This window comes from Dermacentor variabilis, chromosome 8, assembly GCF_050947875.1.
Source record: "Dermacentor variabilis isolate Ectoservices chromosome 8, ASM5094787v1, whole genome shotgun sequence".
Classification (NCBI taxonomy): Eukaryota; Metazoa; Arthropoda; class Arachnida; order Ixodida; family Ixodidae; genus Dermacentor; species Dermacentor variabilis.
In genome coordinates this window covers 121,496,189-121,521,292 of record NC_134575.1, presented here as the reverse complement: position 1 = coordinate 121,521,292, position 25,104 = coordinate 121,496,189, and the positions used below count along the sequence as shown (strand labels likewise).

The window sequence follows — 25,104 nt, the reverse complement described above, 5'->3', positions numbered from 1 at the left end:
CTACAGATTACCTCTAAAGCAGGGTGCGCGGCTGCGTATGCGCTCAGTCGCGCTTGGCTGGAAGCGGTAATCACGGCCGAGACGCGCGTCAACCTACCCCCCCCCCCCCCCCCTCTTCCGAGCGCGCTTGATCATGTCACCGCGAGCGCGCTCCCCTCCTCCTCTTTGTCTTTGCTCGCGCGAGAAGGCGGCACTTGCGAAGCCATCTTTTTTAGTCAGTTTTAGTCATAGTCAGTTGACTCAAAGGTCAAGTTCGAGCTGCTACACGGGAGGGTTCGAAGGCCGCCGAGTCAATAGTCTATCGAGTCAACGGAGCACCTTGCAACTCTATCGAAATCTCGATGGCCTTTGAGCAACGGAAACGCACTGCCCTCTCGTTCGCAGTGTGCTCGTACTATCGGTTAGAAAGAACAAATCAAACCAAAATGCTCTAAAAATACTATATGCGAGTGTTATTAATTATTCAATGAAGTATTTTTGCCACTTTATATGTGCGAACTGCACATACTCTCGACAACGGCGAAATGCAGCGACGCAAACGTTGCCGCAGTTTCACTACTCAACAACTTAAAAACTAAACATATATGTATGGCAATGTATAAACATTTCTCTAAGTGTATAAACAAACATAAAAATTAGTGCTTTTAAGTGGTTTTTATGTTGCTTAACTTTTCGTGACTTGAAAACGAGTGGATGGATGGATGGATAGATGGATAGGTGGATGGATGGTAGGAGCGTCCCTTTTGAAACGGGGTGATGGCAGTTGCCACCATGCTCAGCTTTTTATTTTGCCTTTTATTTTTATTTACCTGTGCTGTGTGTTATTAAAATTCTCGATTTTCTTTAGATACGTCTTCCTACCCTTTTAACCTTATGTCACCTCTCTGCTTTTGAGCCACCAATCCTCCAATCGCCTTTTGCTAATTTCCACCACATATTTATTTACAAGACTATTATTGTCTCTGAACCCTAGGGCCTCAGGAAGCGTGACTGTGGCCGCATCGACGGATCTTTACGAAAGTAAAGATCCGCAGCGCCACACAATTTTACGAGAAACGCCTGAACCACTCAACGGCCTTTCGAAAGTGCCGTGTAGCAGCGCAACAACTCCTTTGAGTCCATAGTGTTGTGGCATTTCGAAGGCCGTCGACTGGAAGGCCTTGCAAATGTGCCCGTGTGACACAGGTATCACACACTTTTCCTCGTACCTAAAGCACACAGTGCACAGGGCGCGATAGGATCTTATCACACTAGAATTTATACGGGACGTGATGCAGCTCCACTTCAGCGGTCGCTCTTGTCGCGCGGCGCGCGACTTGAGAGCTGCGCTTGCAAGCAGCCGCTTATAATTCAATCCTTTGGCCATCCGCGTCCACGAAGGTTTCCATTTACTGTCTCTGCATTCCTTGGCGGCGGCAGTGAAATATCGTTATATTGAAATCGCACACAAACATACTTCGTTATATTGAGGTTCTAAATACTTGGCGTTCTATGGACAAGAAGTTATGAAAAGTTAGACAATTCGTTATATCGAGAATTTGGTTATATTAAACGTCGTTATATCGAGGTTTAACTGTACTTGCATTCGTCATCCATTGGCTGCATTTTCTGAAGATTGTCTTATCTGGCTTACATGGGAGTTTTGCGAGAGATTTTTTAAATTGTTTTTTATTTGGCCTGTGACTCGTCCCTTGCACATGTGTGCAAGAAATATAACAGCGTAATCATCAAGGAACATACAGCTGGTAATGAAGGCAATGTAACAAACATAATAATAATAATAATTGGGGTTTTACGTGCCAAAACCACTTTCTGATTATGAGGCACGCCGTAGTGGAGGACTCCGGAAATTTTGACCACCTGAGGTTCTTTAACGTGCACCTAAATCTAAGCACACGGGTGTTTTCGCATTTCGCCCCCATCGAAATGCGGCCGCCGTGGCCGGGATTCGATCCCGCGAACTCGTGCTCAGCAGCCCAACACCATAGCCACTGAGCAACCACAGCGGGTAATGTAACAAACACTTCTACTGTATGCTGATGACCTTACTTAAGTCTGTCCAGCTGTCAAATCCTCAGATTGCAGGAAGGGTCAAGCAGACCTCGACGGCATCAACTCCTGGTGTACATCTAAAGCTGTATCTTAGCCTCCATAAATGCTAAACAATGCTTGTGTCAACTTCTCACTCTCCTATGGCACCACAGACATGAACACTTCAGGGTCAAGAAGTCCACACAACCACCCACGATTGTCTTCGAGGCATTATCATTGACTACCATCTGGATTTCCCATACCACATTCCTGAGGCGGTCTCAAAAGCACGGCAACTGCAGACCTTCATCACCAGGGCCTCAAAGAGAAGGTGGCGCTGATGCTGTCAAGCTACTTTTCTCAGCATTAGCCCCACCCGTCCTTGAATACTGCCACTCAGTATCTATCAGATTCCCCGACCACACAAATCACATTATCACTCCAGGGTGACTTGTCTTAATTTCAAGCTGTACTGTGCAGGCCTCGAATACCTCATGAGTGTACAGATCCTTGTATCCAAGCAGCAACCTAGCCTTGCACTTCGCTCCTATGGGTGCTTTCCCGAGTTTGGTTGGACTCATTCTGTTTGGACACAAGGACCAGTACACTCAAGACACATTCGAAGCCTGCACGATAGAGCATGAAAGGAATACGCGTGTGAGCAAGCTGTCAGTGGTTCTGTCACAGAAAGAGTTTGTCTACTTGAACAATTGGGAATCGAGCAGTTTGTCTCTTCCCATGTCCCTAATTTTTTTGCCTTGCTCACTGATGTTCAGCTGGCTGGAATACATACACTTGTAACAACTTCATGATCTCCACTCAGCTTTCCTGCTTCTTCATATTTACATAATGCTGAACACTTCACTGTCAAACAAACTAGCCCAACAATTTATTACATCCTAAACCAAATGTTGGAGCAGCTGTGACTTTACATGCTGCTCACAGTACCGTGCAGTGTGTCAGGAGGCGACACACAGATATCCGGCTTTTACGAAAAGCTTTCCAGCTTCGTGACACTCCATTAGAGCACTCCAAGCAAAACGATCTTGCATGGCCTCCGAGACAGCATCACACCGTTGTCAGAAATGTTTGCAGAACACTTGAAATTACATGATCTTGGATGACTTGCACATTGCCATACTGCAGTGATCACGAGTTCTAGTCCGAGAATCGCGTTCACCTTGTTTACGAGTTAAAACGAATCGGAAAAGCAACACATTTCTTAGTGCAATATTTTCAGGGCAAAATTTTGTGAACAGGGATGAGTAAACCTGGGAAGACAATGTTCTCTGCCCATCAAGGCAACAAAATGCATAAGCAGGCACTAAAAGGCTAATAGTGCATTACAAAAACACTGACAAAACACACAAAAATGAGACAACAAACCTACCTCACTTATAAAATCATCACATCTTTGAAGCGAAGACAAGCTCAGCAAAAAACAACCTTATGCTTATTATGTTCTACAGGCACAAGATTAATTATTACAGGCATGCATGATGCATTACGTTTTCTGTCACAGGTTTGGCTTATTGCATATGTATGTAATAAAAACAGGTGGTAGTTAGTATTCTGTTGTTTGTCCTTGGTGCCTGTTAGGTCGCATGTATACGGACCAATGCTGTTATTGTAATAACTACAGAGACACAAGCAAAGACAAGGTGTGTGCACAATCTTTGCAGTGCATGTTCAGATCATGTTTAGAGATGGTTTTGTAACTTGCATCAAATGTACTTTCACATAACCTGGAACCACCCAGACTTATTCTCTACACATGCACTTTTATGTGTTAGGTTTTTGGTGGGAGAAAATGGAAAATATCTAATTAGAATTACATTTTCGAAAATAAGTTCATCCTTTGCTGTCATAGCTGTCATAGAAAATGGAAGATATCCACATATGTATGATTGCATAAAAAATTATTTCACTGTCACAGCCGCATAGTCAAGAAGCTTTCCGCAGAGCATAGGCAAACTGCTCAACCTTCAAGAGCTCAGACCCTCCTACTTTAATACGATTAATTTCATGACACCCCTGCCTAGGTGCAGTTCAATTTTGGCAGAGGACAACCTAAACAGGCCTCCTACACTGGCCTTACACAATGGTAGCAAGACACTATCCTTGCAAATTAAACATGATATCTCACTTTCTGCGTCCAATGGCATGCTCGTCTTTTGCTAGACATTCCTTGCATCAGTTCTGGTCATAGTCATAATCAGCTCAGCTTTAGGCTAATTTTCAGTCATAGACAATTGTTCAACTTTCCTGCCTTGACTCGTGCCGACAAATTATGGAATGGTCTTCCAAGCGATATTTGGTGAGACGTGATCCGGTTCTTTTATTGTGATAGAAATTACACACTCCAGGCGCATTTCTGCCGTTGGCGTCGCCGTGAGGTTCCGTACAGGCCAGGGGCGATAAAATCGTTGCCGCGCGCTGTATGAGCGAGTGACAGCTTGCGAAGGTGAGCCGGCGAACGCGGCTCGATCTCGCGTGCGCGAGAGAGGAAGGCGGAGCCAAAACAGCTAGGAGCCGAAGCGCGCCCTCTTGCGCGCACGGCAGGGGGGTGGGCGAGTGAGAGGGGCATTCTTCTCCAGCGGCTGCTGCTTACGGCGCGGCTGTGTGAACGCGCCATATCTTGAAAGCGATCTGCGATGTGGCCGAAGTGCGCGCCCGCGCGTGCCTCATCTTCAAAGCGATCTGCGATGTTTGCAGTGTGCGCGTAGTGCTGGTAGCTTCGTACGCACTGCCTTTTCCACGTTTAGTTCGCGTTGAAGCGGGAGATGCATGATGGTCAATTCGCTCGCTGCTGCTGCCGTGATTCCTCACTCCAGCATTTTTACAGCAAGTTTCCGCACTCATCGAGCGAGATGTATTGATGTTTACCTGCGCGTGCTTGACACGGTGGTTGTTAATTTATTTACTACGCGAATGTTTACAAGTTTGTACGGCCAATAATGCTATTATCCTTACTTCGTGTAGCGATCTACTAATTTGCTATCGCAATCAGTGATTCGCCTTTCGGGCAAAACTGCGACTTTTCTCATGCAAGCTGTAAGCACCCTATGGAATCCTAACTTCCTTTAACGATGCTATTTCTGTGCTGTCTTGTACATTACTGCAAAATAAAAAAGTACTTATGTTTATTGACATCGTTTAAGTTGTTTTTTAAGTTCTTTTTTCCTTGAGTTTGCTCTATTTTCAGTATACTCCTCTTCCTCAGTGCTTCTGTGTGAGCCTGTAATGTAATAAGAGTAAATACATTTTTGAAACAGCTTGTGGTCTTGCTGTTGGTGACTAGACTATGCGTATTTAGTAGGGTCAACACTATTCGCGAAAACTGCGGTACTTGTCAATGGACACCCATTGATCTGCTACAATGCAGTCTATTGATAAATAGTGAGGCAGCGTGCAAATACTGCCACACGTACGTATGTATCTTTTCCGGTGACCGCCTTTCAACGGCTAACAAATGCGAAAAGCTATTGCTCAGCGCAACACGTGCCTTTCTGTATCGGAAGTTTTTCAAATGTTATCGCCGGTTTTGTCTGTTGCCCATGTTTTCGGCGCGCCTCGTGTAATCAGACTGCGTGTGTGACGCGAATGGCGGTGTGCATTCAAGAACTTAAACGAGCGCCACGTGATAACGCTGGAAGGTTCATTGAGCCGTGCATACATAGATGACCGGCGAGTGTGCTCACCGCTACCATTGTGCTGAGTGTTACTTGTTTTGCTGGGCGCAGGTTCGCCCAAAAAACAGTTACTTTCGTGACTTGCGCTGTACCCCTGTGGTTGTTCACCGTCACTACGTGACAATATGCATTTAAAACTTTGGATACACATTGAATGCGCTTCTTTAAAGTGAAAGCACATGAGAATATCGCATTTAGTTATGGCCTAATACCTGGGGTTACTTTGGCCACTGGATGGAGCCTCACTATAATGGAAGAAGGCCCAAGCAAGTAATTAAGCAGGTTCTACAGCTGTCCGTTACAAGCAACCTATAAATTGCAGGGTAGCCATTCACTCCACTGAATAGATTTCCAAATACCAATTATAGTATTCAAGGAACTACATTTTGTACCATGCTTGTTTCTCATTTGTAAAAGTATATGATTTTATTCACAAGAAATGTGCTACATTCAGTTCAACGGTTTAGGCCCCTATTTTTCTTATATATATGCATATATGATTAGCATTGTCTGCAACTGAACTATACCATAATAAGTAAGGTTTCTCCTGCACAAAAACAAAAGCGGGGTGCTTTTTTTTTACACTTCTGAGTGCAGTAAAAGTGCCATGTTATACCGATACACCTTTACGTAACAATTTATGTGCAATTATGTGCTCGTAATCAGTTCTTTTTTATTTATTACTGATTGGATGAGGCAACATTTACTGTAACTGAATAATATTTTCAATAACCACGTACGTGCAACCGTGCAGTTACTTTAACATAATCGGCTTTTCAATGGCCCTTACTGGAAGCACCATTACGAAACCCTAACAACACGCTGGCGAACAATGATGCAGCAATGCTTCTTCCTTCTTGTTTTGTAGGAAAAAAGTGAGCCGGCCAAATGATTGGCCATGACGGCTAATGCGTGAAAATTTATTTCTTAAGCTTTTGTCACCCCTTCTACTTGGGAGAGCCGAGAGCGTGCCACACCGTTCTCATTTATTAAAACTAAGCCCCCCTCCCCTTTTTTTGTTTTTAAGAGATTTCTACTTCCCTCATCGTACTCTAGGCACCCGCTTATTCTCTCCCTATGGTGGAGGAGAAGAGCGCACTACGGGTGAGTGAATGTTGCCAAGGAAAGCAGTTGCTGCCCTGGTGAACACAAGTTCAATCGATTCAACCTGTAATGAATGACTCCCTGCGTTCCACAGAGAACCCAGATGTGTGAGCACTGTGCCACTGCGTAACCAGAATGCAGTGCAGAAGGTATGCATACGTTGCAACACCGCCCAGTCCTCCAGCGTGCGCACTAAAGCATTTTTTTTTTGTTGCTGGTCAAGTTTCGCAAAACAATTGTTAGTCAAGATTATTAAGGTGCGAATGGCTGTAGAGAATGCATTAAAATTACAAGGCCAATTCATTCTATTTGGCGTATTTCACTGTTACGTTAATAAATAGTTGCGATAAATGTAACTATTGATAACTAATTACTTCTTTGTAGTTAAATTTAATGTGGCAGTAATTGGTCACATAAATAAATTTTTCAACGATATAATTGTAGTCGAAATTTATGCTTTCTTTTCTATATGCGTTCAAGTCTGGATGTTGTGAGAGAAAAAACACACACTGCAACACTTATTTCACACCTATTCTTGCCTTTCAGGGCATTTTACACGCCACTCAACTTTAATAATTTCTTGCAAAATGATTAGCTCATTCAAAGTGAACTATGTCAAATTATAATACTTTTGCAAATGTTTCTTGACAGATACTGGCAGTTTTGCCAATGTAACAAGCACTTTAGGCAAGTAAATGGAGTAAGCAAAAAAAAAATGAGAAAGTAGCAATAAAGTAGTTTTTTTTTTTCATATACGTAGCCAATGTCACCCTGTCGGAATGTTCTGCAACAGCGTTTCTCCAAATACCAATTTTCTTTATATACAACCTCATTGCTGTACACTCATACCTTTTCCTGGAGTAGACCATCAAAACACTTCATTGAATCACATAATTTACGGAGAAAAAGTTTGTCTTACTAGTTTTGGCACGCATACTATAAGGCAATAATTATTAATATGCTTTAGGGAATGAGCAACTTGCTTCTTTTAGCTATCAAAACTCATTACTTCTCTTTTTTTTTGTACCATTTGTCTTTAGTAGCAGCCTGAACATCAAATATGGCATATCTCCACGGCTTAAATCTTATGGATATTGACCAGTCTTAATTGCACCAACATCAAGCAAACTACAATAACAAATAAAGGGTAGCAGTACTCACTTTGGCACTGGTATCCCTGCTTCCCAAAGCCCCTGAAAAATTCAAAAATAGGAAATAAACATTTAGTTCATCGCTTTTGTAGCCAGACGCAAAAACATATGTGCCACAAGATACTATTTGAATATAAACAAATAATGCATATCGACCGTATATTTATTTTCTTATACTGTCACTGTAAACAAAGTAGTAATACATGCTAAATAGTTAAATACAACCAAACAGAATTCTCCAAATTTCCAAGTTGAACGTTGAGCAACTCCAAGAAAAAAGATAAGCCGTCCTTATATTCACAAAATTGTCAAAAATAGCCCAATATTAACAGGGCTGAATTACTTCAGCGATCTTATTGCATGGCATACAACCCTCCTAAGCAGTTTTAGTTGTTATAGCAGCATACGATCTTGCTACACATGACTTCTTTAGCGAACAACTATTTCATGAACCGCATATGTTAAAATTGTGCTATACCTACGGCACTCAATTTGCTGAGAAGTTCATCCTTCTAGTGTTTTGCGCTACAGGATAGGCTGGTTCCAAGAGCAAGTGTTTCAGAGACTAAATATTTTATTAATCGTAGGCCATTTTCAAAAGCTGCCCATGTTATGCACTTAATGAGATCATTCACAGTACGCAGAAACATTGATGCACGCACATCTGGCAAGGACTAAGTATGGCTGTCAAAGGTACAGTTAACTAACCATCTTGGCAGTAGGTAGTTGTATATGCTTGAGTATCTGAGAACATACTGAGAAACGCAGCATTAGAAGTAACATTGAGCGGCCCGAACCAGCTAAGAACGTAATTGATATGCATAACTCTTGTGTTTCAAAAGAAAAAATAAAAGGCATAAGAATATTTGGACTTTTAGCCTATCTATACGTTTTGCTGCTTGTCGAAAACAACACTTGAGAAATGGATGGTAGCCATTGGCGTAGCCAGGGGGGGTTGGGGGGGGGGCATACAAGTAACGCGCTTAAAAGGCGTCAAGAACGAAGTTAATGGATAATTACGGACATCGAGAGAGCGTCTCGTCGCTAAGCCTGATCGCTCAACACCAGACGGCCGTGACCAGTCGCCTAGCTGACGCTCACCTACCACGTCGTAGCACTTGTTGCTTGCTGCGGAGAGCCCATGCTAACTAAATGACTCGTTTGGAATAGACGGGTGTCGGAAGGCACGACGCTTTCAAATCTCTCGGAGCTACTGGCACTTATTTTACTGCGAACTGCGGATGCCGTAATCTTCACAAAAACTTCTGAACAGAAAGCAGCCATTTCGGACTGTCTGCGCCTGGGTTCCGAGTGTGATGCCGCCTATTCAAATACATGTAAAATGCTGAAATGCTCATATGAGATCCCACCTGGGTAGATGTTGATGAAATTAGTTGCATCTGAGAAAGAAAGCTAAATTCTGCTGACTGTCATAGGCGAAATTTTGATTTATGGTTTGATTTCTGTTGTGCAAAAATTTCGGGAAATTGATATTTCATTAAAAAATATACAGGCACGAAGTTTCATATCCGTAACTCTGCACCAATACCAGATATTGCAGTTCTGTTAACTGCATCCGTAAACACATGCAAACAGGACAAATTTGATACATTTTAATTTGTATCATACGAGAATTTATTACAATGTTTACAAGGATTTTGCGAAACTCCAACTTAGATATAAATGGTGTAATTAAGAGCCATGTATAGTACATCAATTTTGCCCGCTATAAATGTACTATATCAGAGGCAATTGATGGAACTGTGACATCGGTTTTAGTTGCTGAGTTAAAGCTGCAAACACGATAATATCTCTTCCTGAAAATCTACGATTTTCAGACTATCTTCTGAAAACTGACAGCCTAAACTTCGAACAGTCACTAGATTTTAACTTCTTCCAAATGCAACAAACCACATCAAATTTGGAGAAGCGGTTGCCGAGAAAAAACGATTTCTTTTTTGCGTGTATTTAGGTAGGAGCCCTCGAGCTAAAGCTATCGCCGTCATACAAAGGAGCTGATTAAGCACGCGAATCTGACGTCACGGATTTCACAGTAACTCCAGGGTACTCTAGCACTCTCTACGCGGGAAAAGTGCACGACTGTTTACACGCCATATCTATAGTCCCTTCCAAATAAACATGCAGCCTTGCACTACGTGATACGGATATTTGACCAGCGCTGTTCGGTCTACAGCTCCCGGTGCGGTAGCTTCAAAGCGACTTCTTTCATTTCTGCGTCGATCATTTCCGGTCCTGCCAAGCCTCCGCACACGATCACGCTGATCTAGAACTCCCTGTTACAGTTGTGTAAGCCACCAATCTAGTTCCACACCACTCTTACGCAGTGCCTCTTGAAAGTTTAGATTGAGCAACAGTTCGCCTGGCTCTGTTTCATAAAATATACTTCCATAATTCATACCTGCGCGATAACCTTATTTCGCCCTCAACCTACATATCTTCTCGCATTGATCATCATCACAAAGTTGGAGTTTTGTAGTGTCGCACTAGAGCTTGTCATGAGTCTTTTCATCCTAGGACGTGTCAATAAAGGAACCACCTTCCCGGCGCGTTGATTGCTATTGAAGACCACGCACAATTTCGTACGGCCATAATCGACACCATCGCTTCGGGCTTCACATGTCTATGACTACTTCACTTGCTGCCTTCTTTGTTTTCTTTGTTTTGTAACTTTTTTTTACTCCACTCCGCTCTGTATTACCTTGTGGTCTTGAGGGTATAATAAATGAAACGAATGAAGTTGCTAGCGTGGAGACTCAAGGGCTGGTCTAATTCTGCAGCAAAACTAATCGGCTTACTCCTGAATTCGGCGCACTCGGCGTCTGTTAGCACAATGTGTAGGGAACGTACCGCGTTTCCCAGGAGGCATTACGCGCGTACGCATATGCGTACGCAAAGCGAACCAGGCTCGCCCAAAATGCGAGAGGCCAACTGAGCGCTTCGCCAAATTGCTGAACGCCAAACTGATAAGCAGAAACCCGCTACCGGCGGCGGGCAGCACAATGCAGATTCGTATGCAAATACACGCTGCGGAACAGCCCGTGAAAGCCAAGATGCGTAACCCGATAAAGGCCGTTGCCACGCAGAGCTCTGGTGCATGGTAACGAAGCACCGCGGCTGCAACGTCGAGCTTCAGAAACTGGAAGCACGGAGAATCGCTGCGTTTGGCCCTATTAACATGCAGCTTAGCAGTAGCAGCCACTGTGGCAACGAGAAAATGAAAACAGTAAACGTCCTTATAGTGAGCGTCGCCGTTGGAGAACTGTAACTTTGAAGAAGGTCCCGACACTATAGATGCCACTTCGAGGAAGTTCAGGGCTTTTCAACTCAACCACGCACTGTAGCAGAAACGTTAGGTATGTAACACGAGTTCTCTATGCGGGTAACCATGCACTGCATAGCTGAAACTTACAAGCACGCCTTCTCAGGCTGACATCGAGCGGTGAGCATAACAGGCGGCTCCATAACAAAGAAAGAGCGCGGCGTCTGTGTTGTCGAATATTAGGCGGGTGCAAATCACGCAGTTTCTATTATAAGAAGGGCGACTGTCTGATACTACAGAATTAGCGTGGTGGGCATTACACACACTTAATACCACCTGTCATAGTTTGCAAGTACTTACAGCGTGACAAAAAAAAAAGCTCGTAATTACTGATGAGATGGTCAAAGTAACATGTAACTTCTATCGGTTGCCCCATACATGTGCATTGTGCTTAAACAACCAGGTTCCACTGCTGCCACTGCTGAAGAAGCGAATCGTAGAGCTACGCATGCGGTTGCAACCAGGCAACACTGGACTCAGCAGACAGCTGTGGAGAGAGCAGGACAGGCCGCAGCTTGGCGTCGACGCTGGGCGTGCGTACAGAGCCTGGGGGTCTTTAACGCGCACCTCAATTCAAGCATACGGGTGTTTTTGCACTTCTCCCCCATCAAAACGCGACCGCCGTGGCCGCGATTCGATCCCACGACCTCTTGCTTAGCAGCCCAACATCATAGGCACTGAGGAACCGCGGCAGGTGAGGTGAAGTTCCGGTCAAAGTGGCGGAACACCTTCCGGCGCAGGTCCTGGCGCAGGCTTTAAAAAGCAGATTTGGCGCAGCAGCAAGCACTTATGGCGCAGGGTCCAACGCACGTGTGCTTACCGTAGCATGCAAATATTAACTGGTATAGTCGATATGTCGTGGAGACGGCTTGGCGCGAAACGTACACCCTGCAAGCGCGATCAGGAAAGGACGCGATGCTCCGCCACACCGCGACGCAAGCGAAGGACGCTCGGCCGGGTTCGTCGATGCGGCGCACAAAAGGCACCACTGACGGATCGTCAACAAAGGCGTGTTTATTCACCAAGGATGTGAAACAGCATGCGACAGTCACAGCTTGCGGGCAAAGGCTCACCGCAAGATCGACCGAGTACGCGCGCCTGCGCTGCACATGACATATACTATAATATACTAATGTCAGGCCATGCACATTAGGCAATTTCGGAATAGGGGCCGCAAAGGTACTGCGGCCGTAAGGGAAAAAAAAAAAGAAAAGCGATATAGCACCAGCGCCATGCGCATGTGCGAGACGCAAATACCGTTTTGCGTTTGCGTCGGCGACGCTTTTTCACCGAAATGGCGCGGCGACGCAAACTCGACGCAAAATTTTTGCGTCAACGAACATGGCGGCGCCCATCGAAATGGCGGCTCTCGCCGTGTACGGTAATTATGCACCACGTGCCATAACTGCAGTCGCGGCGGCTCTTCTACAAAGGCTCCCAATCACCCCTAAACAAAAAAAGTTTACCTTCAATCCTAGACTGCGACATCCTCCTGCGGCAAACTCCGCGGTACCATGCGGATTCGATGAACAGAGAAATAAAGCGCCAGCAAGACGGTACAGCGGGCGCTACATTGTACGTCCGTCAGCGAAAAATGCGCGAATGAGGAGCCAGACGAGAAATTATGGACGGGCGTCTGCTTCTTTCTATGATGATGATGACAGCGTGCTGCTGGTTTTGATTTCAGCTTTGCTAGCTGCGAAGCATCGACGGAAGGAGCGATTCGCTCTTATGCATGCTTTGGCGCAGGCTCGGTGCAATTTTCCGCTAAAATGGCGTTTTGGCGCAGGATAGCGCAAACGATCGCTCTCGGCGCACTTTGGCGCAATTGGCGCCGAAGATTAAAAAGAAAGAAAGAAAGAAAGAAAGTTTAGGAGTCTATGCATACAAGTTACTTAAGTATGACATATTCACTGTTGCCGAACGAGAGGAATATTCGTAGAAGCTTAGATTAAAACATCGCTTATGGCTAGATACCATTTCGGATCAGCTGAATACGATTAAAACAGGCGTAATCAAACAATAATTTCACCGCAATCAAGGCCAGCAAACTGGCGTTTTCACATGGGCGACACAGCAAGAAAAAATAAGGCCTGCAACGTGTTCGCCGTCACCACCACATTCTTTTATAGTCACCCACTCATCCAGTTCAACTCAACTGGCCCCCTTTTTCCATACAGCCTTTGCGAAGCAAATAAGCTGGCCAGAGTCGCACGTCATAGATTCAGCCAATAAAAAAATAATTGATGTTTAAGGTGCATCATCCGTGATGAGTACAAAGCACCAAAGGCAGGTTTATTTGTATAGTAAGATATAAAAGATTCACACAGGAACTCCTCCGGGAAATGTCTGAGGATGCTTAAGCATTGTGCCGTCTGCTCATCTCCACGCAGCCCGGTGTATGTTATGGAACACGATCAGGCCAATACAAACGACAGCGCAGTGGCGACACGAACGGGTGCGAACGGCGGCGCCAGGTGCGCTGATGACGTTCCGATCATTATGAGCCGTTATCGCTCTTTAGAGTCTTATCATCCATCCTCGTCGAACCATTGACCAAACGTACTCGGGCGGCGGCTTCGTATGGCACCGCCGCGTATAGGCCGCACCTTGAAAGCGATCTGCGATGCCGACAAGGAGTGCCGACTGCTGCTAGCTTCCCGCGTTGTGTTCTCGCGGCTTACTTGGCGTTGGAGAGACACGCAGGCCGGCATCTTGAAAGCCATCTGTGAAAGTGGCAGAGTGCGGTGTGTGCATGCGGGCTTCGTGGGCGCTGTACGCGTTCTCGCCGCTTCGTTGGCGTTGAAGCGAGAGGCAGCACGAAGGCGAATTCGCTCGCTGCTGCGGGCGTTATCTCGAAAGCGGTCGCCTTACGAGACGGACGGCGGTATGCGGTTTTCTCGTTGGGTAAGCATAGAAATGCTTACGCATTTAAATGTGGGCGATAGGAAGGAAATGGGTTGAAAGGCAAGCCATTATTTACACAGAGGTAACGTTGGTGTATGTCACTACTCAGAGTCGATGCGTTGGCTCCTCCTGAGTAGTGGTATAAGGGGTTGGAGGCTAGTGCCTGGCTTTCGCCAATTGCCGTCGTGAACGAGACAAAGGCATGATGTAATCAAGCAAAGAGCAGTAATTTAATGCGATTTCTCAGCAACAAAACAAACTGGCGTTATTAAGCAGTCGATGCGAATATGTTAGACAGAAAAAATATGAAAGTTAAAATTCCAAAGAACAGGTGTAACAGTGTTCAACAATTACAATGTGCAATCGCAACGTGAAACTATGAACATCAGTTCAAACTACATTCCTAAACAGTAATCGGGAAAGCAAATATTTAGAGTCCACAGTCCACAGAATTAAAAGTGACATACAGTCAACCGGGCGCGCCGACAGTCCGTCCCAACCGATGCGGCCCGTAAGTGACCCTCGAAGTCGGCGCCTCGACATCGGCGGCTGGCTTCCACGGCGGCTGGCGGTGTACGGTGTCGGGGCGTGATGTGGGCAGGTTATTTGCCCGGGAGTTGCTCGGCGTTCGTTTATCGTCCCCGGAGCGAACTGGTGAAGTGTCAGATCGGCGCGTTTTTATAAACTCCTCAAGGCGCCGCCGTTCACCTCTTGCCGTCTAGACGTGGATCACACACGCGCACAGTGGTTCTCGCCGTAGTTCAGACTCCACTGGCGGTCACCTTCACCGGCCGTCAATTTAATCACACCCAAAACAATAGCTGCGAATGAAGACGGCTTCACGTAGGCCGGGCGTGCTTCCACAGTGGTTCAGACTCTGCCAGCGGTCACCTTCACTGGCAAGCAATTTAATAGCACACGAAACAACAGCCACAGACGCACCCAGCTTCCCGTAGCCCGGGTCTGTAGCCACCGTGGTTTCGACCCTACCAGCGGTCACCTTCTCCGGTAAACAAATTAATCCCACACAATACAGCAGTCACGAACACACATAGCTCAACGTCTCTGGATGCACCCAAGATCACGTTCTCCACCGTTTGCGAAACGGTGCGGCCCGTAGGCTTGCGGCCAACACTTAAAAAAGCGATGCTTAATAGGCGTGTACGCACAGGATGCGCGGGCGGAGAATCGAAGAAATAACGCGACTTTTGTGACAGTGTAAAAGGTCACTTTTTACATGTGGAACATAAAGTGGTCGCGTGGAAGGATATTCGGTGTTCGTAGAACACACTAAAGTATTGTCGCGTATGTATTTCTTAGCCGGGTTACAAATTAAAATGCCTTAAACGGGTAATGAGTTTACATTTATATATCCACATGCGCCGTTGCCCATTCAATGAAAAAAAAAAAGCTACATAAGCACTATAAACACTGGCACATGCGTGCCTGAGGCGTCGTGCCGAGAGCGACTCTGCAGAAGCAGTAACTGCTTGCAACATCTCCGTTCTCGTGGCAGCGATAAATTCGCGAGAAGCAGGGCCGACTTCGCAAGTGAACGCGAAAGGCACGCTTCGATTCCCGCGCACGTTATTAAGAACGCGTGCAAGGCCTCACAAACGGACACGAAACCCGGGGCCAACTTTGTGATCGCCATATATAGGATCTTGGCACTATATAGCCGCGGCACACACACACACACAAGGCGCCCTGCTGCGGCAGCGACACAGCTGCGACCCATAAATAAGCGGCCGCGCAACGACGCTTCGTTAGGCGCGCGCGGCGAACGGCAGCGCGCCAAGCGACCGACGTTCGCACGAGCCAAGCCAAAGCCCGAACAAGCCAGCGTGCGTCGCGCTGGTGCAGCGCTGGAACCGACTCGAGTTCCTTGTGTAGTTGCTCCGTGAGGCCGGGCAGGATCACGGTCGCGCACCCGGTCTCCATACTCGATAGCCTTAGGATACGGGGGGGCCGTATTACAGGTAAAAGGTACCGTGAATGCTAAGACGCAAAGTTACCCCCGTATTCAGAAATGCATCTTAAACTGAAGCCCATGCTCGACTTCATATCAACGACACCTGGTGCGAACGCGCCCAAAAGACGCTCATGGTCCTTTGGTGCGTTCACGACAGCCGTCATTGAAATCAAATCAAGCATGGGCTTCAAATTAAGATGCATTTCTGTATACGGGGGTTAATGTTCAATAGCCTAGGAAGAGAACCAGAGTTCATGATTCGCAGTCAGCCTCTAGAATCTGTGTAGAAGTACGTGTTTCTAGGTCAGGTAATCACAGGGAACACTGATCATGGAAAGGATATTTACCCAAGCACAAAAATGGGTTGAAACGCGCGCCGTAGGCATTATCAAATCATGACCAGCCGCTTACCGTAATATTTAAAAAATGTAAAATTATTCAATACCATACCGGTACTAATATTCAGAGCACAAACTTAACAAAGATGGTTGAGAAGAACTCGAGGAGCGCGTAATGAGGCGATGAAATAAATTTTACTCGTCAGACAGCGGTGTGGATTGGAATGCTAACGAGGGTAGCCGGTATTGCATATATGAAATTAAGAGGAAGTAAATTTGGATGGGGCATATCTAATGCAGACAAACGGTGGTCTATTAAAGCTACAGACTGAGTTCCAAGAGAAGGGAAGCACAGTCGAGGGCGGTATAGAGAAGCAGACGATGCGATGAAATGAGGTATTATTTGCAGGCACATATTCAGGCGCCTTGTTGACGCAAGGCGGGGGTAATTGCAGGGCCTTCGTTCTGCAGCACGTAGCCGTCAAAAAAAAAAGAAAAAGAAGGAGGAGGATGATTCCTAGATCTAACGACAGCTACGCGTAGACATATACAATCAAAATCGGTGGCGACATCTTGCAACGCCGTGATGAAACCATGACGTGCCAGAAGCGTTCACGCATTGCACAACGACACACACACACACAGACACACATTTTATATATATATATATATATATATATATATATATATATATATATATATATATATATATATATATATAATCGTTAAAACCGAGACCATACTATGTAATCGCACTGTGAAACAGACCGTGCGGCGTTGACTATGGCATTGCGCTGCTTATCACGAGGTTGCAGGGCCGGTATTCGATGAAAATGCGAATCGAAAAACAATCGCGTGCATTGGGTGCGTGTTAAAGAACCACAGGTGGTAAAAATTAAACCATCCAGAGCCCCCCCACCCCCTCAGCCCCCCACCGACACGTGCTTCATAATGAGCTGGTAGATTTGGCACTCTAAAAAGCCAGATTTCTTCATTCTTTTTCGGTTCCGTCTTCAGCGCGCTCCTCGCAGGCGCACGTATAATCCCAGCATTTCGGCCCAACGCGCACCTGCTACGCTAAAGCAGCCCACCGATTGGAAGACACGCACCAAAGGCGGGGCCAGCGGGCAGCCGTCGTCGCTACGCGTCCTCTAATAAAGCCACGCATGCCGCTTTCAGCGACGACTGCCAGTCGCACATCCGTGCAACGCGCTACGAGACAGCCGCGCGATCCGCTAAAACATGCACGGCCGAAGCGTAGCCGCGGTATTAGCGGATTATATAGAGCCGCTATAATCCCGGAGTTCATGAAAGGGATTAACGAGCGCGAGCTCCGGATCAACGCCTCCTCGCCCCCCTGGGGTGCGTCTACGCAAGTGCTGATCCCGCGGGTTCGGGAAAACCGCGCAGCACCGCCGGCACTGCTGCCAAGTCGCGGGGCCTGGCGCATATGTCATTTTAGCGGGGCCAGACTTCAGAGTTAGCGCTTTCGCGCTGCCTTCGGGTGTACACAGCCTACAGCGGTAAACACAACAACAACAACAACAAAGAATTGGGAGACAATGAAGCGGGCTTTAGAGGAGAGACTACACAGGCGAGAGTGTACACGTGGAGGGAAGCGCTGATTACGCGCTTGTCTTCAATAGGCGGGGCCTCTTTTCGCGCGTACATTTGGCACAGCCGGTGAGCCAGCTGTGCCTAATTTTCCTATCTAGGCTCTGTGAGATAAAGAAGAAAAAAAGAAAGGACAAAGAAAGGACCAAAGCGCCCACGGCAGACCGCACAATTAAATTCACCACTTCGGCTAACAGTTGAAGAGGCGGATATCTACATCCGGGCAAATGACAAGAAGTTACGTATAACGAACGTTATTTGAATAAAATGACTGGTTGCACATCAATCGTTCGGGATTTCGGTACCGAGGCCAATCTGTGCACGAGACGCGCCCATTCACTGGGAATGCTGGAATTAAGGTAAATTTCGAGACGTCCGTCCTCAAAAAGTGCCACGAGCTATAACCGCGGTCAACCTATAGTTTTGCTGGTGCGTTCGTGCGTGTGCGCGCGCAGGCGCACATGTCCGTGCGCATGCGAGTGCGTGCGTGCGCATGCGCAGTCTCTCCCACGTAGCTTGCGCGAAAATTTTAAAACACGCGCGTGCCACGTAGCTGGACAGAACCAAGGTGATGTTTGGCGTCGCTAGTCGCTCGGCACAGAATTAGGCGGGGCGACGAAATTAGAGAATTTGCAGGCGCAAGTTGGAATCAGCGAGCGCAAGACGGGTAATATTGGAGATCCCTGGGAGAGGCGTTCCTCCTGCATGCAGTGGACATAAAGATAGGCTGATGGTAACGATGATGGTAGTATGATGGTAACGAGGCGAGGTAACAACCTCCGGAAAGGAATCCGATCCACTGCTGGAAACATACCACCCCCTCGAGGGGCGGGGGGCATAACGATAGCAGCGAGAAACACACAGATGACGCGAGAAGACGACGCAGTGGCAAATGTACACGTCAGTGAGTCTTGCGCTGTCTTCAGCACACGGAACTTATGATCAACTATAGCCGAAGCCACCGATTGTGCTTCCCTCTTGCAGATAATTAATCTATACATTATAGCGCTAAGCGGTAACACAGGCCAATGATTGAAGACTGTGCGCAGTTGACACGCAAGTGCACGCGCTCAAGTAATGGCGAACATGTAGCGTCGACGCCCTTGTATCGACGAGCAACGTAGCGGGCCCGACAAGACACTCGGCAACAATGTCACACAAATGTATGCAGGCGAAGAAACACAATGCCTCGAAGAAAACGATGGGAACATGCCAAAAGGGTCAATCACGAATGCGGGAAGCAGCGCCGAAGAAAACGCGCATAATGAGTACAGAAATAACGAACGAAGCACTGATTCTATTCGCAGAGGTAAACATAAACAAATCAACACCTGAAAATAGAGAACTGAGAAAAAAAAAAAAAACTAGACGTCAATAGTCATTAGGTGTCGCGGAAGACATCTACAGTCTCTCTCTCTCTCTCTCTTGCAAGCTGGCCACGTCTTCATCTTTGAACAGCGTTCGATCGACCGCCACCTTAACCCCTCTCCGCGGTCATCAGCGTTCATGCCAAGTAAGAGCACAGCACAACAAAAAAAAAAACAAAAAGGTTTAATGAAAGGCCGTCATATCGTAAGAAGGCTGAGTCATAGGTGCATGCACTTCGCGGCGAAGAATAGGGCCGGCAGAGCTCAAGAAAGCACGCAAGCGAGAAGAGAAAGTTTCTCCTCCATGTCCTCGAACGTAAAATATAAAGGCAGACGGCACAGCCGAAATGTTTTCCCGATTCAACGTCGCGGCCCGTGGCTGTCCTGCCGAAGGCCATGACTGGCGCCCGCGATATCGCTCTTCAATCGTTGCCCCGCGGGCGTTATTTAATCATAACATGTTTAGGTCACGCCGAGGTTCTTCCCGCACTCTGTGGCTTCCAGAATGCGGAATGCTCCCGACTGGCACGACACATGCCTTGCGAGAAGCAAAAAGAAAAGGAGCAAAAAAAAAAAAACACAGGAAGAAGAAGCGCTGTCACACTTTGTATTACATCCCACACAGCCTCTTCCGTTTCCGACCTGGGTACATAGGGAGTTAAAAGCGCAAAAAAAAAAAAAGTCGCTACACGCAATCAGAAAAAATGGGGGTTCAAGTACACAAACTACGCACAGAAAAAGAAAGGAAGAAAAATACAAGGAAAGAAAGAAGAAGAGACGAGAGAAGCCATGGTCGCGATGCAGACCGAGGAAACTAACGTACGAAACAGCAATCCTCGATCGGCCGCATCCCGATGTACACGCGTATAATATACAAAACCACCACCGCGCAGCGTCAGCGCAGACCCGCAGGGGCTCGGACAACGGGCGGAAACCAGAGGGGCCCGGAGGCGAGCCCGCCAGCGAACGCGCTCGGTGCGTCGATCAATCAATCGATCATCAATCATCAATGACGCGGCGCACCTGACGAAAACGCCACGCGCGCTCACGTCTGGCGGCAAGAGGCGACCGCCCTCCTTCCGACCCAGCTTCCTTCCTCGAACAGGTGACGTGGCGCTCACGAACGTTCTTGTGTGTGCGCACAACATCTGTCGAACGCGCAGTATTCTGCACGAGCAAACGGTCACCGCTTATCGGGCTGGAACCAGACACACGCACGCACACCAGATTTCCTCGTAATCCACTTATTACGAGAGCAATGGGGGCGCCAGTATACGCCCAATTCTTGGCTCGGCGCAGCAACGTAGAGAGCTTGATCGTCTGCTCGCCCTCCCCGCTCTTACGAGTCGATGAGCGCTTCCGCGGCCACTGTTTCGGCATGCTCGCTTCTTCGTGGCGTTACCTTAGACAGACAAACGAACAAAAAAAAAAAATAACTCAATAAAGAAAGGAAACACAGTGTCGTAGCTCGAGGTACACAAACAAATCTGGTGGGCGCGACCTGCCATCGACCTGCCATCGAGAGGTTTCGTCGAAGCCGAAAGAGTCCTCTGCTGCCGGTTAGCTTATTTTCATCGGTCTGAAGGATTTCAGCTACGAAACCGCAGAAATCGTTGCGCTGTGCGTGCAAAAGGCTGGCGTGCCCTATATCGAGCCGCATCAGTGCTTTCTAAAGACCAAGAGCCCTTCAAGCGAGCTCGACGTTGTAAAATTAAAGTGTCTGTGCGTAGCGGGCATCCGAAAGGTGCAAGCAATTGTTCACGGCGTTGCTCCGTGCACTGCTGCATACAGGTACGATACTAGACCTTTTTGTTTTTCGACCTTCATAGGCAATTCCGCACTTGTGCCTCGTGTTGCAGTATACCACGTAGCATTCGGCAATGTATAGGCAGTAACGTCCGTCGACCTTTCAGAAGGTAAATACGAATATTGTGCACTGATAGAACGAGGCTAAAGACTGGTAAGTTACCTGATCAGTGACTCTTCGGATAAGGACAAATGAAAGTTCCGTATGCAACCCGGGGTGCACCTTTTCCCAGTTAGCTGATCCGTGTGATAAGGTAATCTTCCTCTAATATCTCGCACTCGTTCGTAGTACGCAGTGTTCGAGGTAGGGCTCTGGCTTGCGAACACTGCAGACACCCGCCGCCGTTAGGAATTCTCAAACCCGTGAGAAGTATCAATAACAACCAACCCGACCACTCTCCATTTTTTCCAATAGATTCCCGAGCAATATCGCTTGTATTGGCGTAAATGCATGACTCGGAAACGAGTCGAATCAGCTGTGATGGAATTTAACGATGTGCTCAGTGTCTGAAAGCAAACTGGTGGCGCGTGTGGCCAGGCCGAATGATTTTGAGCGCTGCAAGTTTGCAGCTGCTTCTACATTTCTTGCGCGGACTTTATAAAGTGAAACTCACTGCACTGAATATGGAGGCAGCGCCTTCTGCTTGCACCGTTAAACAAAAGGATATGTCGCCTTGCGGCGTAACATGTGTCAAGATAAACTTCATACCTTCCGACCCTAGTTACCGTTCCAGCTACAGGTGCCTGCAGACGGAAGTACATTAGCGAGGATATTCCTGCTATTTAGCGCATTAGTAACACTAATTCTGGGCTGAAAACTAAGCTAGTCATACCAAATGAAGCTTAAGCGTAGATCACTAGTTTATTAACGAGCCTCCCTAAACAAACAACATTTCGCAATTTCAAACGCCAGCAACATACTCAAGATATATAAAAAGAAGGCAATGGTCCACTCGCCAGGAATAAAGAGGTCGTCCCAAGTTAAGTGTTTAGAGCAAACAATCAGTGTCCGTCACCTTCTACATGTCGCTGTCCGTTGCGCGTCGTCTGCTACTTGCGGGAAACGACGAAATAATGAATTTATGTCTGTCTTTCCACCGCGATGACACGCGCGTAATGGCGCACACTAAAATTCTTTCCACATATGTCTATTTCTTTTTAGCACTTGCGCACAGAGGCATCGCGATGATTTCAGAACTAGGAGAAAACGTTGTAGCGCACGCTGTAAAGTGAGAACCTGCGGCTGAACCTAGATCGGCTGGTTCTCGGCGCGGCCGCTAGGGGGAGAGCATTTAATTAGAGTGGCGAGTGATCGGGCGCAGGCGTACCTATACCCTGGCTGCGGTCCCACACTCGCGCTGTTGGGCGTGTGTCACATGGATGCTCCTGGTAGCAGCTGATGGCTGGTCTCGTCGTCTACCTCCACTGCAATCGCAGACCCCTTTACTGGCGGCGCCCGCAACTGCCCAGCTGCACCGCTCGATCCCGCACCGCACTCGTAGACGATTGAGGGTCCCACGTGCTTCCGCACCTTATGAAGACAGACCGTCCGCAGGGCCGGGTCAAATGAGGTGGCCGAAAATCGGCATGCCCCTATCTTAATGCCAGATTCTCTTCGCGCCATTTCTGGACCGTATTTTAGTCCAGCACACTGAAGAAAGTAGATAATCGTCCTCTGAGTGAACAGACAGTACCAGAGCACCGTCCCCACCGATCATCGGCTCAGCACTTAATGTCCCCCGGCTGCAGACAACTTGTATCGCTTGGAACACATAAAAGTGCGAGTGTTGCATACAGTTCTTCCTCGGTCATATTATATATATATATATATATATAGCGCCGCAGAGTAAAAACAGCACTAAACAACGCTCACTATGTCACTCGCTCCATCTCGTTTCATGTCAATAGTGTCTCATCAACGCGGCCAATATCGCAATTCACTTTCTCGCGACCTTGTTGCGCCAGCACAAAAACAAATGGAACCGTCATACGCGTCCACAGGGCAAACGAAATTCGCCCATGCCCCAATGGCTCCTCGCACCAGCGTATATATACTCCGAAATGCGGTGGGGAAACACACGCAACGCTAGAAAATGTGCGCGCGCCGTTGAAAGTTGCACGCACTGCGCACTCACGCAGCAATTCAAAGCGACCTGTCCACGCTGAAGAAAGGCGTCGTTACTCTGAAGCACGAAGTTTAAGCTTCCCTCGGAAGTGGGCGGCTATCCAGACACCACGTAACTCGGATTGCGTGCAGCGAAGCCAAAGTCACGGGTCGCATATTACGCCAGTCAGGAACGAGAAACGAGCAGAAGGCTTGAACGTCCACACTCTCTGCCGTTTATCCTTCCGAGGCCAATAATCGTTGAGCGGAAGGTATTACGAGCGGATAAGCGGCGTGCGCAATGTCAAATCTTCCTTCACATTTTTTTTTTGTTTTTACTGTGTCATCAGTAACTTCGCGGAATGTGCTTCTGGCGAAATTACAGCTCATTTCTCACAGAGCGTAACGCCCGATTCGCCCAGCCGTCATCCACACCCTCAACGTCACGGCAACGGCGTCTGTCAGGAGAGAGCCTCTCCCAGCCAGGTTTTTTTTTCTTTCTTTTCTTTTTTTTTCTTACAAAAGCGGTTGCTCCCGAATGAGGTCCCCATTAAGGTAATCCAACTGCTCAGAAGCTTAGAGCGTTACTGCCACGGAGCTCAAGCTTGCCGAGGTTGTTCATAAGTGGGTATTTTTCAAATGCCAATCAACTTCTATTTGGCAACGCCGTTTTTTTTTTTTTTCGGGAGATTCAATTCTCTAACTCCGCTGGGCAATCAGTGACGCAGCGCCGAGCCAGTGCCCGGCGACTAAGGGCGCTACATGGAGGGCGCCTCGTGATCCGCATTTCTGGGCATGACTGCAGAAAGGTCTTGTCACGAGTGGAGGTGTTACAAAGAAAAAAAAAACAGAGCAGACGCATCGAAGTTCCCGCACAAACTTCTCGAGCGAAGTGCCAGGCTTCGACAGCTTCTGCTCAGACGCAGTTATTTATCAACAAAGACGGTTTAAACCATATACTCAAGGAAACGACCCAATCTAGCAATCTTTTTCTCTCCACAAACGGCCTGAAATGAACGAAATAAATTCAGTGACGTCACAAGGACGACCAGACAGTGCATTTCGGCCATTTCGTCCTCTTTTCCGCGCGTTTTCTACCCCCCCCCTTCTTTATTTACTTATAGATATATTTATTTTTGCGATATAGCAATGGACCTCTTTGTCGCCAACTGAAAATTTTGGCTCGACTTTCGTCGCTACGGTAATAAACCCTTATGCAAACAGCAGTTTTTAAAGAACGCCTCAGCCGCCTATTCAGATTCAGCGGTTGCTCCATACTCTATAGTCCTCGCTGCCGGCTGGTTGTCGCGACTCGGTAGTTGTCGCCGAGGCGCCGTACAGAGGGCGAACGGAGTCGGTTTTCGTCCTCCATCCTGGCCATTATCCTACCCAACCCTCTCCCGCCCCTCCATTTTCTTGCCCGTCTTTCCTTTCCCGTCCTCGTACCTCGAGAGACTATCCGACTTCGCAAGCGCGCAGACAAGACTATTAGCGGTCACACGTACAAGCACGACAAAAAAGAAGTATATATATGCCTTCCATTAAAACGTTCCATCTAGCCAATCACTTAGCCTTATCCCCGCTAACGGCGGCAACGAAGTCGGGGATCTAAGCGTTTATGGCGAGACGTAAAAAGGAATCCGATAAACAATGGGACGACATCTGGGATATAGCGCAG

General features: G+C 47.3%; 1 protein-coding gene across 2 annotated transcripts in view; it reads right to left on the bottom strand.

Annotated features, from left to right (window-relative positions):
* Positions 1-25,104, bottom strand: part of LOC142590560 (protein kinase C, brain isozyme-like) — a gene marked incomplete at its 5' end in the record, with an annotated part of 234,061 nt that overhangs the window by 73,212 nt on the left and 135,745 nt on the right. For both annotated transcript variants that reach the window (XM_075702808.1, XM_075702807.1), the window contains 1 exon segment: positions 7,989-8,020. In XM_075702808.1, the coding sequence (XP_075558923.1) occupies positions 7,989-8,020 (32 nt within the window).